General features: G+C 39.8%; 1 protein-coding gene across 1 annotated transcript in view; it reads left to right on the forward strand.

Moving 5' to 3' along the window:
- Positions 1-18,770, forward strand: part of LOC134753473 (lysosomal alpha-mannosidase-like) — a 60,709-nt gene that overhangs the window by 4,344 nt on the left and 37,595 nt on the right. The window contains exons 6-15 of the mRNA XM_063689347.1: positions 4,149-4,229; positions 4,690-4,826; positions 5,478-5,611; positions 6,334-6,454; positions 7,077-7,184; positions 7,944-8,046; positions 9,013-9,103; positions 9,187-9,277; positions 10,544-10,661; positions 11,316-11,473. Of these exons, the coding sequence (XP_063545417.1) occupies positions 4,149-4,229; positions 4,690-4,826; positions 5,478-5,611; positions 6,334-6,454; positions 7,077-7,184; positions 7,944-8,046; positions 9,013-9,103; positions 9,187-9,277; positions 10,544-10,661; positions 11,316-11,473 (1,142 nt within the window). The remainder of the gene's footprint in view (positions 1-4,148; positions 4,230-4,689; positions 4,827-5,477; positions 5,612-6,333; positions 6,455-7,076; positions 7,185-7,943; positions 8,047-9,012; positions 9,104-9,186; positions 9,278-10,543; positions 10,662-11,315; positions 11,474-18,770) is intronic.

Raw genomic sequence — 18,770 nt, forward strand, 5'->3', positions numbered from 1 at the left:
TGGCAGATCGACACATACAGCACGGCCACACCAGGGAGCACGCCTGACTACTGGCTCAAATGGGCTACGATGCTTGCAATAGAACATTTAAGAACAAGTTCGGCCTGGCCAGCCACATTAGGGCTCACGCTAGACAACGTTAGACAAAAAAGAATACGCGATAGGTGTGTTGTTCGATATGACGAAAGCCTACGAAAAAGTGTAATGAGGAAGTTCTTAGAGTCTCCGAAAGCTTATCTCCGATTAAACACACAGGTGTTTTTCATCCGCCATTAGACTTAGTAATTGAATTACCTGACAAAATATTGCCAAGGTTAAATAAATCTAGTTCCAATTTTAATTTTTATAAAGCTGACTATGACATTATTGTAAAGGAGTTAAATAAAATTTCATGGCACGACGTACTCGATAAATATAGCGATATAGATGAAATGGTAGAAAGGTTTTATGAGATTTTGCGTGATATTATCAAAATGAATGTGCCCATGACTAAACACAAACGCAACCGCGCCTTTCCAGTATGGTACTCAACTCATCTAATATATCTGTTGAATAGAAAACACAAATATCACGTAAGATTTAAAAAGTACCAAAATCCACTAGATAAACTAGAGTTCGATTACCTGAGGGTTGATTGTGAAAAGATTATGAAAACATGCTACAATAGTTACATAAACTCTATAGAAAAACAGATTAAGAAAAATCCTAAGTATTTCTGGACCCATATTAAGAACTTGCGTAAAAATAGTTCAAATTATCCACCAGTTATGTTGTATGATGATAAACAAGCTAGTAATTCGAGTGAGATTAGTAACCTATTTGCAGAGCATTTTAGTTCAGTGTACAATGACAGCGACACGAATAATGGTGTGAACCAACCAGATTTTAGTAACGTGGAACTAGCCGTAATACCGATGGGATATGAATGTGGGGAATTGTCTTTCACACAGTTTGAGGTTGAATTACAATTGCGGACATTAAATGCTACGAAGGGTAAAGGCCCAGATGATATTCCCCCCCTATTTTTAAGAGAATGCGCAAAGTCACTCTTCATGCCACTTATGATTATATATAATGCATCTCTAAAGTCAGGGTTATTCCCATCGGCGTGGAAACGAGCCAGAGTTATTCCGGTATTTAAAAGCGGCCGTCGAGAATTCGTTTCAAATTATAGACCCGTTTCCATATTGTCTTCGGTGGCTAAAGTGTTCGAAAGGCTGGTGTATGCTGCACTATTTAATCATGTCAAAGGTAGGCTCTCTCCATATCAACATGGGTTTATGCCCAAGCGATCGACTTGTACAAATCTTTTTAGCTACGTCACTAACCTTACTGCAGCTGTCGATGGTGGTCATCAGGTAGACGCGGTTTACACTGACTTTTCGAAGGCTTTTGACAAGGTTAATCACAATGTCTTAATTAATAAATTGCACAATTTCGGCATTGCAGGTAGTTTACTTAACTGGTGCCAATCTTACCTTCAGGGCAGGCCTTCAACTGTGGTAATAGAAGGCACTCAGTCTGACTGTTATATTGCATTGTCCGGTGTACCACAGGGGTCTAATTTGGGGCCATTATTTTTTAACATATTTATTAACGACATTACCCATGAATTCAATAATTCGACTGTATCGCTGTTTGCTGACGATCTAAAATTGGTCCGGGTAATAAAGAACCAATCGGACGTCCATCTGTTACAAGAGGATGTGGACGTTTTGGTAAAATGGTGTAGGACTAACAATATGGTACTTAACCCCAGTAAATGTTACCACATAAAATTTTGTCGGAAACGAAATCCTATACCATCAGAGTACATTATTCTCAACAAAACTTTGCAAGAGGTCAAGGAAATAAGAGATTTGGGTGTCACAATGGACAGCAAATTACGCTTTGTGAGTCACATAGATAAGACAATAAATGCTGCCTTTAAATCTCTAGGGTTCGTGTTAAGATGTGCTAGGGAGTTCAAAGAATGTTCTACAATGGTGACCCTTTTTAACTGTTATGTAAGGAGTAAATTAGAATACTGTAGCGTTATCTGGAACCCAAGTTACAAAATACATATTGAAAGGATTGAACGATTGCAAAAACGGTTCACTAGACATCTTGCGTATCGCTATGGAACAGGCTGCCAAGTATATAACACAAGACTTAAACAATTTAAACTGATTTCTCTTAGTAGTAGGCGTATTTTGCTGGACCTAATGTTCTTGCACAAACTTCTAAACGACAAGATTGATTGCATGCATATGGTTAGTCAGATAGGGCTGAAAGTGCCGTCTCGTTTGCCACGTTACCCTTGTGCCTTACTCAATGTGCGTCGTAGTCGAACTAACCTATTAGCTCATTCCCCTTTGCCTCGCCTGGCTCGCCTATACAACAAGCATGCTAATAATGTTCCTTCTTTGGATGTGTTTCACGATAGTGAAGTCTTATTTAAAAACAAATTATTGTCTGTTGACAACCTCAGCTAGCTCGGCTAACTTACCTTAGTTATTGTTAATATCAACTATTAGGTGTCTTGTTAATTGGTATTATATATTTATTCTAGATTTTTGTAATGTATACTAAGTCTTTTTCTAGGTGTTACTGTTGACTTAATGTTTAAATTAATATAATAATGCATGCTGTGATTGCCTGTAAGTGGGGGATCAATAAAAATGTGCCCTTTTTGTAAGTTAATACTAGTATGTAAATTGTATCTTCTGTTGGTGATCCTAATAAACAAATAAACAAATAAATAAATAAACAAATTCAGTATATTACTCGATAAATTATACGGAATTGGAGTGCGAGGAATTACTCATAAGTGGTTCAAATCATATTTAAGCAACCGAAAGCAATACGTCGATATCGAACACACAAATAACCAATCAAGGGAAATTAGCACCATCGTCAGATGTCCAGCCCGTGTCTGACTCTATTCCGCAGGGAAGCGTGATTGGCTGCCTGCTGTTCATTATTTACATAAACGACCTTCCAAAATCACTGAATGAAAAATGCGTAATGTTTGCGGATGATTTCTCATTGCTACTATCATGCACTTGTAATACAAATCTCAATGACAAACTATCGGAAGTTGTAACAAGCATCGTAAACTGGACAAATGACCACAATCTAGAAATTAATTTTTCAAAAACAAAACTTATGTAATTCAGGCCTCACCAAAAACAAGAGCTAGACATAAATTTTGAATTCCAAAATAACAAAATAGAATGCGTGCCCTCCTTCCCACTTCTCGGCATAACGATCGACTCTCACTTGAATTGGAAAGACCACATAGCAAAAATTAAAACCAAACTTAGCCAATTTATTTACGCCTTGGGACAATTAAAAAAGACCACAGACTTACAAACAGCGCTAACAGCTTACTATGCTTTTGCCCAGGCATGGCTTCGCTATGCCATAATTTTATGGGGAAACAGTACAAACGCAGAAGATTTACTAATTTTACAAAAGAAATGCATCCGTATCTTAGCAAATATTACACTACCCGATAGTAGTAAGCCACACTTTAGAAATCTTGGAATTCTCACGGTACCCTGCATATATTTTCGAATTGTGTAAATTTGTAAAAGCGCACCCTGATTTATATTCGAAACTTGGAGATATGCCCCGACGATTCGAATCTCGCTTCAAAAATAATTTGACACAAACCTCCTCAAAATTAGTTATTCATAAAAATGGTCCCTACCCGATGTCAATTAGAATTTTTAATAAGCTACCTAACCATGTTAAAAATGAGCTAAATAATTATAAGTTTCTGAAGAATTTAAAGGCATTCCTCGTAGACAAAGCATTCTACTCTGTAAAGGAATATCTGGACTCCTGCGATAATGCTTAATATTTACTCGTGTCGTCCTCTCTGCCACCCTTATATGTATACGGCAGGCCATTACATGTAAACATAAGTATTTAATAATTTAAGTAGCTGATTAGTTTGTAATTTTATTGCAGTGCCCCTACAGGGTTGTGTTGAAACATAATAATAATCTTAAGATCTTTTTGTACACACAAAGCAATGATTAAATGAGTATGAGTATGAACGTCCATAATGTTTATTTGGGGTCGCCGTCATCGAAAACGATGAGAAGGACTATATCTATATATATATAGCTGTTCCAAAATATATCTATTTAATGTTGCAGGTAGAGTGAATCACAAAGACAGAGAGTCCATGTTAGAGGAAGAAAGAATGGAGTTCATGTGGAGAGGGAGCGATGTTCTAGGTAAGTAATAACACCACCCAATAAGAAAGGCCAGAAATTATGGATTGCAGGCCGAGTGCGAAATAAAAGGCTGAGCAAAGTGACGCAATTTTATGAACACAAAGTCAGTAATTTATATTCTTAGTATACTTAGTTTTTATCAAAAAATACGTCGAAATACAATCTAACCAAGAATAACCTAAAAGTCAATGTACGGCGCGGCACGTGACACGCACCCAAGATCACTTCTGGGCCGACAAAGTTGCGCGAAAATCCATTGCTGGCGAGGCGGCGAAGCCCGCGTAAATGCGCACCACGATTTACAGCCGGATATAATATATGGATTATCAATAGTCAATGAGGGTAGTGAAAATATTTATTAATTTATTAAATACATTTTATTTACTGAATAAACTAGCGTATCTCAAAAGGTGGCTATAAACTTGTAGTAAGGATGTTAAACTCAATGTTGGTGTTACAGGCAAGATGTCGGACATAATGACGCACACACTGTACAATCTATACAACGCGCCGGACGGGTTCTGCTTCGATTTCCTCTGCAACGAGGAACCGATCATCGACGACCCTGACAGCAAAGCATACAACGCTGAGAAACGGGTACGGATTCATCATATCCTTCTATAAAAAAAAAAACCACACCTACCTACCTACCTGTGTTTTGTACAATAAAGAAAAGCTTTTATTTCAGGTATTTACCCATATTGCATACAAAATTTAATTAAAACTGCTTAAAAACTAATTGACACTGTAAAGGGGTGCCACTCATGTTAAAAATAAATCAAGTTCAGAGTCATTTTCTGTTCTATACGCACATATGTCTAAAGACACATAGTAAATAATAGTACTAGGTACAGTAAGGTTCACTCTCTAACAAAACGCACCTATTACGAGAGATACAAGCTCGAGCAGGCGTCCGTTCCGTAGCGGTGCGCGGCAACCACTATGGCTAGACACCAAAACTGGTGTGGGCCGCATGTACTTGTAGCGACGCGACGAAACCACAGTGAGCCACGCCTGCTATAGGGACCGTGCGCGTTGTAGGGACTGCCATCTAGTGGCCTGAATCGGAAATATAAATATGTACATTAAGTGCTGCCATCTACCGTTCTCGTACGTTTTTTTGTGCAGTAGGTTCTGCTATCTTGTGTGTTACATAGGAAGCATAAACTTCACATTTACGCCTCGCGCCAAAAATCTGAAGGCGCCTGTGCTGCCCCCTATAGCTCATGCACGCTATGTCTTTAACAGGTCAACGACTTCATAACTCAAATCGAGCACCAAGCGAAGTACTACGAACACGACAATATCATGGTGACCATGGGTGGAGATTTCACATACCAGAGTGCTGCCAATTGGTTCATGAGTATGGACAAACTCATCAAGTTAGTATGAGACTTGACATTGTTTACAGGTGAATGACTTTAAAATTCCGCCCACTAAAGTCAACGGAACTTACTTATACTAAATACCAGTGTTGGCCGAACTTTAATTGCAATTAACCATTAACCAGTACAAATTGAACCATAACGGACGGTTACAGTTTACGGTTCAACTTGTACTGGTTAATGGTTAATTGCAATTAACGTTTGGCTAACACTGCTAAATACTACCACGCTCATCAACTGTAGTAACCGTACTCTCAAACTGTCTCGCTCAAAAGTTACAACTTAAACTTGTCGAGTTAGTACGAGGCTTCATTCTTCGCAGGTGTATGGTTTTAACATTCCGCCCACCTAAATCAACGGAACCAGTAGTACCAACTGGTAACGGGCTTTGTTTAGTGTGACGGTCATAGGTAAAAAATCTTGTGTACTTAATGGCAATTAAACTATTTTTATTTTATTTTTAATTCATACGAGAAAAAATACAAAAGTTTGTTAGGGTTCCGTACACAAGGGGTAAAAACGGGACCCTATTACTAAGACTCCGCTGTCCGTCTGTCTGTCTGTTACCAGGCTGTATCTCATGAACCGTGATAGCTAGACAGTTGAAATTTTCACAAATTATGTATTTGTGTTGCCGCTATAACAACCAATACTAAAACCTACGGAACCCTCGGTGCACGAGTCCGACTCGCACTTGGCCGGTTTTTTTTTATTTGCAGCCACGTGAACACACATCCAGCCAATATGTCGGACATCAACATCTTCTATTCGTCGCCGTCTTGCTACCTGAAGGCGCTGTACTTGAATGGGAGGAGGGACAAAGCCATTTATACTGAAAAGGTGACCTAAAAACATGTCTGCCATAAGTTGTGTTACAAATGAGAGAGAGAGCGAGCGTTCTACACAGCTAATAAATAAGTGCATTCCCGATGCCGTGGAGGTTTTGGGATTATACTGAGCAACTTTTATTACGGGACCAACCCCGAAATCGCGAAAAAAAATTTGGCTGTTTCATACATTTCGGCTGGTCCATTTTCTATGGGAGGGTAATTTTTTTTCGCGATTTCGTGCTGAGTCGTCGAAATAAATTATTTTACACCATGCATGAAATAAAGCATCAGAAGATTAATAGAGAAACGTAGACAGCAGTTATTTTTAGACACAATTTCTATTTTAAAACCCGTATAAAACTATAAAGAGTAGATAATTTGATTGTGACGTCACATGCTAGGTTTTCATATAAGTTTCATAGTAGCAAAATCGTTTTGACAGTTCGAAAAAAGAAACTGATTTGACTAGTAGCAAATACCCTATGGCCTATACATAAACAACAAATGTTTGTGATAAACACACGATGCCCTTACCAGGATTCGAACTCGGGACCTCCTGCTATGTACTAGAAAAGGTCGCTATAGACTAGGCTAGGAGGCTAAACATTTAATACAATTTTATTCATTGCCAGGGTGATCACCTGCCGTACGGTAGCGACTCGAGCACGTACTGGACAGGGTTCTACACGTCTCGGCCCAGCATCAAGTATCTCACAAGAAAGACGCACATTTTTCTTCAGGTACCGCTATAGACATAAAAAGTTAACGATGTCTTTCTTGCAAAGATTCATGAATTGCTTAAAGCTCATACGATTCATCTTTAGGGGCCCCGTACATGGTAGGTACGATTTATCTTTTTCAATCCGTAGTTTCACACCGATCGAAATCGGATCGATAGTGTCAAAATCGTTAACGATTTACTTGATCGATGACGATATCGGAAAACTAACAAAAACCAGTACAGCGTACGTACGATTAATCCCTTCGATCAATCTGGCGAGAATCGTGACCATCGGTCGTTTCGAAAATGCCAGTCAACAGACGGAGGAATCGGTCGTTACTATCGATGCGCGATCGAGGGATGCAGCGTTCGTACACGGAGCAATCGGTAGTTACGATCGCTGCGCAAGAATGAGACAAAAATCAAATCGTTGATCGCAAAGAGCCATACCATGTGGATTCATCGTTACGATATTTATAATTGCACGGGTTTTTATTGCGATTTTCGATATCGTCTTCGTTTAAGCAAATCGTTAACGATATTAACATACACTATCAATCCGCCGTTTTGATCGGTCTGTAACGACGGACTGTGAAGATGAATACATACCATGAGTGAACCCCCCAAAGGTAATATCAGACGGTTCATTCGAATCAATGTTCGCTTGAGTGAATGGTTTTTTTTAATTCCATGTTCACACGGGATAGCTGGAATGAACGTTCAATTATTTTACAATATTGCGGCCCTATACAATAAGATTAAAAATCTCTCTTTTCAGATAGCGAAGCAGCTGACAGTCCTCGCTCGCATGGGGGATTCATACGAACTGCATCTACTTCGACACGCGCTCGGGCTCATGATGCACCATGATGCCATAACAGGTCACTCATTTATCTGGTTTTATGAGGTCTAGTACTTACAAAGCAGGTCAGTACATATTAAATATATAAATAACGGATCACTCACGTATTTTAACGTTTTTTGGGGCGTGTCTGCGCCGGTCCGTCACCGTCAACGCAAGCTCCTGATGACACTCCTCGGTACGAAGTGAAACATGTCGAGCGTTTTTCGACTTAAAATACATGAGTGACCCGTTATTAACATATTTAATATGTCTGTGTCTCACGAAAGTTTTGTTATTAAAAAGCAGCTCAGTACTCGCCCGAATGGGAGACTCGTATGGACTGCACCTACCCCGACACGTACAGGAGCTCGTGATGCCTTATGATGCCATAACAGGTCACCCATTTATCTGAGTTTATGAGGTCTAGTACAAAGCAGGTCAGTACTCGCTCGAATGGGAGACTCGTATGGACTGCAGCTGCCCCAACACGTACAGGAGCTCGTGATGCCTCATGATTCCATAACAGGTCACCCATTTATCTGGTTTTATGAGGTCTAGTACAAAGCAGGTCAGTACTCGCCCGAATGGGAGACTCGTATGGACTGCACCTGCCCCGACACGTACAGGAGCTCGTCATGCCTCATGATGCCATAACAGGTCAACCATTTATCTGGTTTTATGAGGTCTAGTACAAAGCAGGTCAGTACTCGCCCGAATGGGAGACTCGTATGGACTGCACCTGCCCCGACACGTACAGGAGCTCGTGATGCCTCATGATGCCATAATAGGTCACCCATTTATCTGAGTTTATGAGGTCTAGTACAAAGCAGGTCAGTACTCGCCCGAATGGGAGACTCGTATGGACTGCAGCTGCCCCAACACGTACAGGAGCTCGTGATGCCTCATGATGCCATAACAGGTCACCCATTTATCTGGTTTTATGACATAACGAAATCACTGTATCCCCCGGTTCTCCCCGCATTTTTAACGAATCTATTTGCAGGCACGAGTCAGCAGCACGTGGCAAACGACTTCGTAAAAATGCTGAGCGAAGCTTTCGTCGCGTGTGCGAAAAAGGTTTCTACTTTACTGAGGTAGGTACTTGCTTAATACAAAACTAATTGAGATTGGATTTTTGTTGATAATAAGAGCAATCGATAAGAATCAATGGTTTCAGCTACCTGACACCGACGTGGGCCGGCACCCGGCGGTCGAAAAGCAACCAGCAATTCAACACGTGTTATCAAATCAACATGAGTCAATGCCCGGTACGTCCTTCAACAGATTTCTTTAAGGCCGTTCCATCGGTTTGCCGCTGTCACTCTCACATTTCGCAAGAAAGAACGGGAGAGATCATATGCGCCAAGTGTCAATTTTGATCGAATTTTGTCGATTTTTATTTATTTTAAAGACGTTACCTTACAATATCGAAATTCGAAAGCTATGAAATTGCTATTTAAGTTAAGATTGTTTTTCCTTTTTTTTTGTTTATAGTATCACATAATAAATAACCGAGTAAAGTAGGATTAAAAGTTCGAGTTAGAGGTTACTTTGGGAATTAATTGTATCGAGCGAAGTGTCGTAATTCGTGTATCGGAAGCTATGTTGTTAAAGATAATATAGTCAAGAACTACATATATTTTTTCCACGTCTACGAATATCAACGCCTCTTAGAAAAACATGATCATATAAAGAGATTTTTCGCCTTCTGGCTCAGGAAACCGCCTTAAATCATTTGCAAGAATGTAGTACACAAAACAAGTTCTTACAATATAAAGATCTCCAATACATTCTGCTTAACAAAGCATGAAAAGAAGGCTTAGACTAAGCTTATCTAAATGGCAAATATTTTTAAGTACCTAAGGAGATAATATTATTACACACATGTCAATCATCAGAATTCCAGAAAGAGAAAAAATTAAGTAAGTATTGTAAAATAAAGTAACATTATATACTTAAGTCAATTATGTACTGTGTTGTTATGTACCAACGACGTAAACAAATCGTGAAACGTCGGCCACTCTTCATAGTTATTGGAAAACATGTTGTTGTACAGCTTCGGACATCGTAATATCCATCGAACTTGTTCCTTGAACATGTGTGGGAGCGGCAGCAGCGAGCGCGTCCTTGATATCACCTTGTAAACATAGGTATAATTCCTCCACGACATAATAATCTTCCTTAAGAAAGTACTGTATCTCGCCGCGCTCCTGCATTGTAGTATTCTGTACCAGCTGTTTATGCGCCGATGTAAATTTTGAATCGCATATAATAGAAATATTCATTCAATAATTAATTTTAGTTTTAGCATTATAATCAAAATATTCATTAAGGCTGTTGAAACCATTTTGTTGATGCCATTTTGTCACTTTTTTCTTAAAGATATTGAGGCAGTTTTCTTAAAATTCTGATGGCAGTTTGTTATAAATTCTTATGCACATATAATATACATGTTTTAAGACGATAGTGGACGATTCTGTTAAATCAAATCTTGCAAGGACTAATTACATCAACAACAACCCCGTTGTCCCCAGTTTGTCGAGGGTCAAGAGAGCCTACTCCTCCTAGTATACAACCCTCAGAGCGTGAAGACATATCACTACGTCCGCCTACCAGCTATAGCTCTACACTATGTCGTCAGGAACGCTTATGGTAAGCAAGGAATATCCTTCTGTGTTATAATTCAAACTTAACTTCATTTAACACCTCAAGCAGATGTATAATTGTTGCACTTTTTAACACCAAGCTATTGAAAGAGATCCCATCATGAGGTCCTTTATGACAATGGGACCAACTGTGAGGTATATATATGTATACTTTCAAACAATCTTTGCAGGTTTCCGTACCCAAAGGGTAAAAACAGGACCCTCTTTACTAAGACTCCGCGGTCCGTCTATCTGTCACCAGGCTGTATCTCAAGAACCGTGATAGCTAGACAGTTGAAATTTTCACAGATGATGTATTTCTGTTGCCGCTATAACAACAAATACTAAAAATTACGGAACCCTCGGTGCGCGAGTCCGACTCGCCCGACTCGCTTGTCCGACTTGGCCGGTTTTTTAACTGGTTATACCAAGAACCCGAAAAAATAAATATCAAATATCTTTATTTTGCTTAAAACATGGTACAAAAGATGGACTTAGTAACTAAGAAGCACACGCATACTTCACCAGCAACTGGCAACCGATTGTGAAACCTCAACTTCAAAATTTTGAAAAACAATAAGTGTGCATTAAAAAATCTCTCAGCAACTCAGCATAATATCACAATTATGCACAATTACTAGCATAATTTCTTTGTTTGTAGATGAGGAGTTGGAGTATCAGCTCTCCCCACTGGCTCCCGCAGTTACCAACCTGCCGGGGCGAACCGCCACCACCAACCACGAGCTGGTCTTCGAAGCGGAAAACGTCCCACCCCTGGGCTTCGCATCCTTCTACGTCACGGCCATCAAGGATCCTCTGGTATTTACCCTAAACCACAGTCTATAGGTAGATGAGGAGCTGGAGCACCAACCTGGAGCTGGTCTTCGGAGTGGAGAACGCATCGTGGGCTGCTTATTCTTCTACATCACGGCCATCAAGGATCCAGTGGTATTTACCCTAAATCTCAGTCTATAGGTAGATGAGGAGCTGGTCTTCGGAGTGGAGAACGCATCATGGGCTGCTCATCCTTTTACATCACGGCCATCAAGGATCCAGTGGTATTTACCCTGAACCTTAGACTAGATGGAGAGTTGGTAGATGAGGAGTTGGAGTACCAACCTCGGGCTGATCTTTAAAGTGGAGAGTGAACCCTGGGCTGCTCATCCTTCTACGTCACGGCCATCAAGGATCCTCTGGTATTTACCTGAAACCACAGTCTATAGGTAGATGAGGAGTTGGCACACCAACGAGCTGATCTTCAAAGCGGAGAGCGAACCTTAGGCTGCTCATCCTTCTACGTTGAATTGACCGCATGTTTACGTCTTCAGGCAATCTGGAGCTTTCCAATGACTCCCATAAATTCTCCATCTAAATTTAATATTATTATATCACTACAAAATAAGCTATCAAATTGTGCCTAATTTTTTTTTTTTAAGCTTTATTTTATAACTATTTAATCAGTTGAAAACCTAGTAACAGAACTTAGTGACCGACTAGGTACATAAAGTATCCCTTTATTTAGTTACATTTGAGGTGTAGGGTAGGTATAGTCTGAATAGTCTGATCCGCGACTTATTATGCCGTCTTCACAACTTCAAATAAAATGGTCCAAGTCCAAGTAAACCAACGTTTGATTGAGCTTTGAAGAGATCGCGTATTTAAGTAAGTTTCGTTTCACCACACCAGCTGGTTAAGGCTCTCTTGATTGTTATTATTATAATTTTATAGGGCTGCAAAACGGCTCTTTTTATTATTCTCGGTAGTTAAGAATGGTACTGCCTGTATTCTAGTTTTTATCTTATATCATCAGGCTCTGGGTAGTAGCCACCTAGCCACCAGCCATAAAACTCTGTCCACAATTTAATATAAATGTAAGGTAGGTAAATGTGTGGTGAAGATTTGTGGCTTTTAACTCTTGCGTTAGTTTGTACACATACTCCACTTACAGAAGGACTGTAGAGCAGAAGAAGTGTCAAGTGAAGCTCTTTCCTTCTGACTGACCTTATGGTACCTATTTTTAAAACAGATAATATAGACAAATAAATAAACTTTAAGTTTAAATTATTATTAAATATTAAATTTATTATATAACAAAGATGACTAACAAACAACTATTACAAGTCAGTGGTAACAGAAGCAAAACAAAACTACTTAGGTATTCAAACTTAACAAAAATAAAGACAGTAAACAGGACTGTAAGTTTAAATAGTAGTGTGTCTACTTGAAAAAAACACAAATTAAAATATTTTCATAGAAAATAATTTAATTTGTTCTTAGAGTAAAATAAAGACAATTTAAAACTCCAGTTTATCCTAACATTCCATGCGCTTCTTTAATAAGATCGGCTGCTTTTTCGGCTATCATGATCGCGACCGCGCCCGTTTTTGCTGTAGGTCCAGAAGGGTAAATACTATCATCCACCACACGGAGTCTCGACACGCCTTTTACCCTTAAATTGCTGTCAACCACTCTGCCCATAGCGCAAGTGCCACACGGATGCAACGCAGTTGTAGCTAAGTTCCTCACGTAACACTGCCAGTATTCTTCGCTTCCAAACTCCAGTGCATCGCACTCTGGAAGCGGCGGCTTGATGAAAATACCTCCATGTTCGGTAACGTATGACGAATTCTCCAATTGTTTAACTCTCTGTATGCCGCTCGAATAAGTCGCTAAATCATCAGGGTCGCTAAAGTATCCTGTTTTTATTATTGGCGGGACTGTAGGGTCCGTGCTGGCTAGGGTCACAGAACCTGTGGATTTAGGCTTGGAAAAGAAAACGAGAATCAAGATTTTTTCACTTGAAGGCTTCTCTAGTAAATACTTCATAGTAAGCTGGATGTTCCAATTGAAGTTGACGAAAAGTAAGTAGAGAAAGATCGGTGAAGCAGCACCGAACATTATAGTAGCATGCTGCATATTTGGTGCTTCTTGGCCCACGGCAAATGAACCCCCGACGATAGGAGCAGGGAAAGAGCTGAGCGCAGTCAGAGATCGGACCGTGTCCAAAGCACTCCCGATATCCGGCTTTCCACTTATGCATAAAGGAACAATCATAGGGTCCGACATTTTCTGCCCCACAGGCAAGTCTTCTACAACATCTATGCCCAGTTCTTCCAAGTCTTTTTGGGGACCGACGCCAGAAAGCATCAGCAATTTCGGCGAACCAAAACCTCCGGCAGATAAGACAACTTCGACATCAGCGAAAACATTCATTTTCTCCCCATTTTCGGTTAGAACCTCGACTCCTTTAGCTTCTTTGTTATCAATAAGAACTTTAGTCACCAAAGTGTTTTTAAGCAGGTAAAAATTATCTTTATCCTTAATCGGCAATAAGTACGCTTCGGCAGTGCTGGCACGTCTTGATGGTTTCTTTTCAATTTTGTACCAATATGGTGCAGTGCCTCGGATGTCCGATGTAAGAGGATCGCGAATTGTTTTTAAGCCGATTTCTTCATATGCTTTGAGCATAATGTCATTTTTCTCCAAGAAATTACTATTGACAGTGTGATTTTTGACAGAGAGTGGTCCTTTGACACCATGGTAGGAGGCAGTGGGACCATCTGCGAGGTACGGGTCGATCATGTTTTCGGCTTTCTTGAAATATTCCAAAACAGAGTCCCAGCCCCAATCTTCTGATCCGGAAGCTTCGGCCCACTCTTCGTAGTCTTCTTTTGATCCTCTGAAATAATTAGTTTGCTATTAGACATTCCTTTGCTAACTATCAAATTCAAATTATCAAATTATTTGACATTTGAAATTATCATGTTGTGCATATTTGAAGCAAGATTATAATAAATTCCGTTCATGTTTTGTTCCGTTCCTGTATTAAGTAAAGATTTATGTTGTACCTTTCATATATAAGATGATCCAGTGATGAGCATCCGCCAAGCATTTTTCCTCTCGTATGTGCTACTCTCCCACCGTTGAGACCTTGGGAAGAGTAGCCATCGTTGGTTGAATAATAGTCCCAGTCCCATGGGGAGTGGGTGAACACTTGCCATATTCCTGGTATCTGTAATGATATACCACATTAGCTGATTCGGTAGTGATTTCGCTAGTCTGTCATGCGACACGCAATTGAACAGTTTTTAAAGAAGATAATTGTCAGTGAAGATTGAACTCAACCCAATATTAAAGTGTAATAAAAGTGAACTTAGGGGCCAACATTCCGACGCTGAACGATGGGGCCGTGAAATAGTTTGTTTCTCAAAATCTACGATAATCAAAGGAAATATATTCAGCAACACGGCCAGGCCAAATTCATGTATTAAATTTCAATTTCAATCATTTATTTCCAAATTCTTATACAGAGTAAAAATATTTTTTCACCTCAGCAGCTCGAACAAGCCTACTTTCGTCACTCCCTGGAGTGAGGAAAGTGCGACTTTCCTCACTCCAGGGAGTGAAACAATGTAGCTTTTTAATTTAGTGAAGGCCATGAACTTCATACTTTTATTACATTTTTTTTATGGTACGGTACGGTACGGTACGGTACGGTACGGTACGGTACGGTACGGTACGGTACGGTACGGTACGGTACGGTACGGTCCGGTCCGGTCCGGTCCGGTCCGGTCCGGTCCGGTCCGGTCTCGTCTCGTCTCGTATCGTATCGTATCGTACATATTATAATACTTTTTTTTCTGTTTATTCTGTGTAATTCGAAATACATTTTAACCTTTAATATGTTCTCACTACTGAGGTGAAAAATTATGTGTGCAACACGAGAGCAAAGTTATTTTACATCTCGTGTTTTTGATTCCCTCGCTACGCTCAAGATTCTACCTTAGAATCACTCGCTTCGCTCGTGATTCAATTATAGAATCTTTCGCTTTCTCGGGACTCAAAATAAACACTCGCAAGAAAAACCAACTTTCCTCTCTTGTTGCACAAATAACTATTGAAACAGTTTCAGAGTTTTGAAGTCATCTGGCCTACATCTGACTCACTATTATATATTTTTAACCGGCATCCAAATCTCAAAAGGAGGAGGAGGTTATCAATTCGGTTGTATGTTTTTGGTATATGTAAATGCTTACCATTTGACTTGGACATTTTCAACTTTTGCATAGGTTGAAATACTTCTTCGTGAAGTGGCAAACACAAAATGCTAAGTCCTTACCGTGCTGAAGATGGGAGGATCCCCGCCAGCTTCTATGAGGAGCACTTTCCATTTTTTAACCTCGGTCAGACGGCTCGCCAGGGCTGCACCTGAGGTGCCGGCTCCCACCACGATAACGTCGAAATGGTCGCCATCTGAAATTACAGACCCAGACGGTTACAATCTAGAATAACTATAGAAGTCTGATTTAAGGTCAAAGAAGACCCTACGGGATTTGTGCCGCGATCGATTTTACTGTACTGCACGCAGTTTGGCAACGTCAAATGTAGAATAATGGTGGCGCGCTAGAGGTTTGACATAATTATAGAATCAAAACTTTTGTTGACTAATCACAACTATTTTTTTTATATCGGTAATAACTAATAACACCATTGTATATAATACTTATACAATATAGGGGTAATATTTAAAACAGCGGGCGGGGTATAAGTAGGTATTTATGGAAAAGGGATAACTTTCAGTGATATGTGTCAGATAGATAAACTGTTTATTTGTTTTAAGTCACATGGTCCGCAATAAAAAGATCTGCAGGGGGCTTCTTTGCCGACCGCCATCTTGGTCACATCGGGTCGTAATTAATTTCTTTGTTATTGCTCATTAATGTTGTATAAAGTGTAATACTGATCGCCAAGTAGCCCCACGTGGCCCTTGTAAAGTCCAGATATCGTCTTACAAGAGCATTTGGTATTTCTACCTCTAACCGTGTCTGGCTAAAGCCCGAAAGGCCATAATTTCATCTATCATCCGTCGCAGAACCTTATAGAATTTGGGTTTATAAATACCGTATCAAGGAATTATGGATGAATGTTGAAAGAACGGTACAGGTGGTGCGCTGACGTGCCCAAAATGCGCTCGAGCTAAGGTATGAGCTCACCTAAGGGCGCACCAGAGACTGGATCAGCTACACTCTAATAACGCGAATTAAAAATTGCCTACTCTAGAGCACACAGACGCTGGCCGCGTGGCCGAAATCGGGCAGGAGAGAGCATCACTCGGCGGTAAAAATGACTCGATTGACTGAATGAAATACCTGATACAGCGCTCTGCCGCGGCCACTGGACCACAAAGTCGCTGACTACGATCAATAGAAGCTGGATCAGCGGTAGCAGCAACCCCAGCAGTGACTTGGGTGTTAAGATGGATGTCAAGGAGCCTGGGAAGCCGTCGATCAGGTTTTCCACGCTATCTGAAAAAGAAATACAATTTTTGAGATAGATTTTATTTTACTTACCACTAGAAGTTTTCTGAATTGTAGCCCATACACATTTTAACTTTTAAAAAAATTGTGGTATAAGCTTTGGTAGAATAACGGTGTGTCATCCGACTTTCAAACTGAAAAGAACACAGAAGTTTTGTACGGAATATAGAGTAATTCGTCAATTACTGGCCACTGTTTAGTAACTGGCCACCCTAAACTAAAAATCAATTCTATTCACCTATAAACAGAATTCATTTTAGTATAAGGTGGCTAGTTATTGAAGGGTGGCCAGTTATTGACACCTTATACTAAAATGTATTCTGTTTATAGGTGAATAGAATTCATTTTTAGTTTTGGGTGGCCAGCCGCGGTGGCCAGTAATTGACGGTTTACCTTAAGTAATTTGATTTTAAGGATGACTCACGCTAGACCGGGCCCGGCCCGTGTCGAGGCGTCCGACATGTCATTTTCTATGACGGCTAATCGGCGATTATGTGGTTCTATAGAAAACTAAGCTCCGGAAGCTCCGGCCCGGCCCCGGCCCGGTATAGTACTTTATGAGGAAACTTGAACCCAATAAAAAACATAGTGTCCCCGCTTTCGTTATTTTCCGTCCTATTCAGCTAACGCTTATTTTCTAAGGAAAGTTGAAAACAGTAGATATAAAATAAGACCTTAAAAAAAGTAAAATTAATACCTAGTACTAATAATTTCAGCAGATAGAATTTTTGAAAACGCCAAAATACTTACCAATAAGATTGTCACCCAACACACTAAGAGAGGCGTCGGCTGCGCCCCCTACTGTGTCTAGTAATTCAGTCACCACGCCAGGAGTTAGGTGCCCTGCGAGGCCTGACACCAGATTAGTGGCAGTTGGTACTAAATCTAGTAGCGACATGTTGCAATTGATATCAATTCATCGAAATAGGTGCTTTATATATAGTAAGGGCGAAGGGCAAAATAAACAATAGGTATTTACGCAAGTGCGTAAAATTTGATACCGACAAACCTGAATTAATGCTTTGTGAAAAATGTCTAACAAAATTTTGGACCGCTTTTAAGCTTTTTTCATTTATTATCATATTGTATGTAAATTGAATATATATCACTTATAACATGTAATAGATATCATACACAAAAGAAAAAGTGACCAAGTCCACCGGTGGCCCCCCACTCTTAGTTGAATGTCACTTAACTACTAAAGTATCCCTTATTTTGCGTATTTCATTTCAATTAAATTTTATATCTGAATAAACCGGAAAGTGCGAGTCGGACTCGCCCACCAAGGGTTCCGTACTTTTTAGTATTTTTTTTGGCGGCAACAGAAATACATAATCTGTGAAAATTTCAACTGTCTAGCTATCACGGTTCATGAGATACAGCCTGATGACAGACAGACAGACGGACGGACAGACAGACAGACGGATAGAGGAGTCTTAGTAATAGGGTCCCGTTTTTACCCTTTGGGGTACGGAACTCTAAAAAGACGGGGTACTTTTTTAGTCCGGTTTCATCTTTCAAGTATAGTACCTAATTATAGTTGCAATTTTATTATTCTAGACAAAAAATTGATTTGTTACATGCAACTCAGTATTTCCTATTGGTTCTAGTCAGGATCTGATGACGAGACATCTTAAATATTTTAAGCGTATCTACATAACATACATGATTTCAGTTTTTTTTTGTAATAACTCAGGGGTTTGTTATTTACACGTTATTTATTACAATTATTACGAAAACAGGACTTATAATCGCGTATAATTAAGTCAAATCACTCCAGCAATGTGTAATGCCGGCTG

This window comes from Cydia strobilella, chromosome 27 (genome assembly GCF_947568885.1).
Source record: "Cydia strobilella chromosome 27, ilCydStro3.1, whole genome shotgun sequence".
NCBI classification, from domain to species: domain Eukaryota; kingdom Metazoa; phylum Arthropoda; class Insecta; order Lepidoptera; family Tortricidae; genus Cydia; species Cydia strobilella.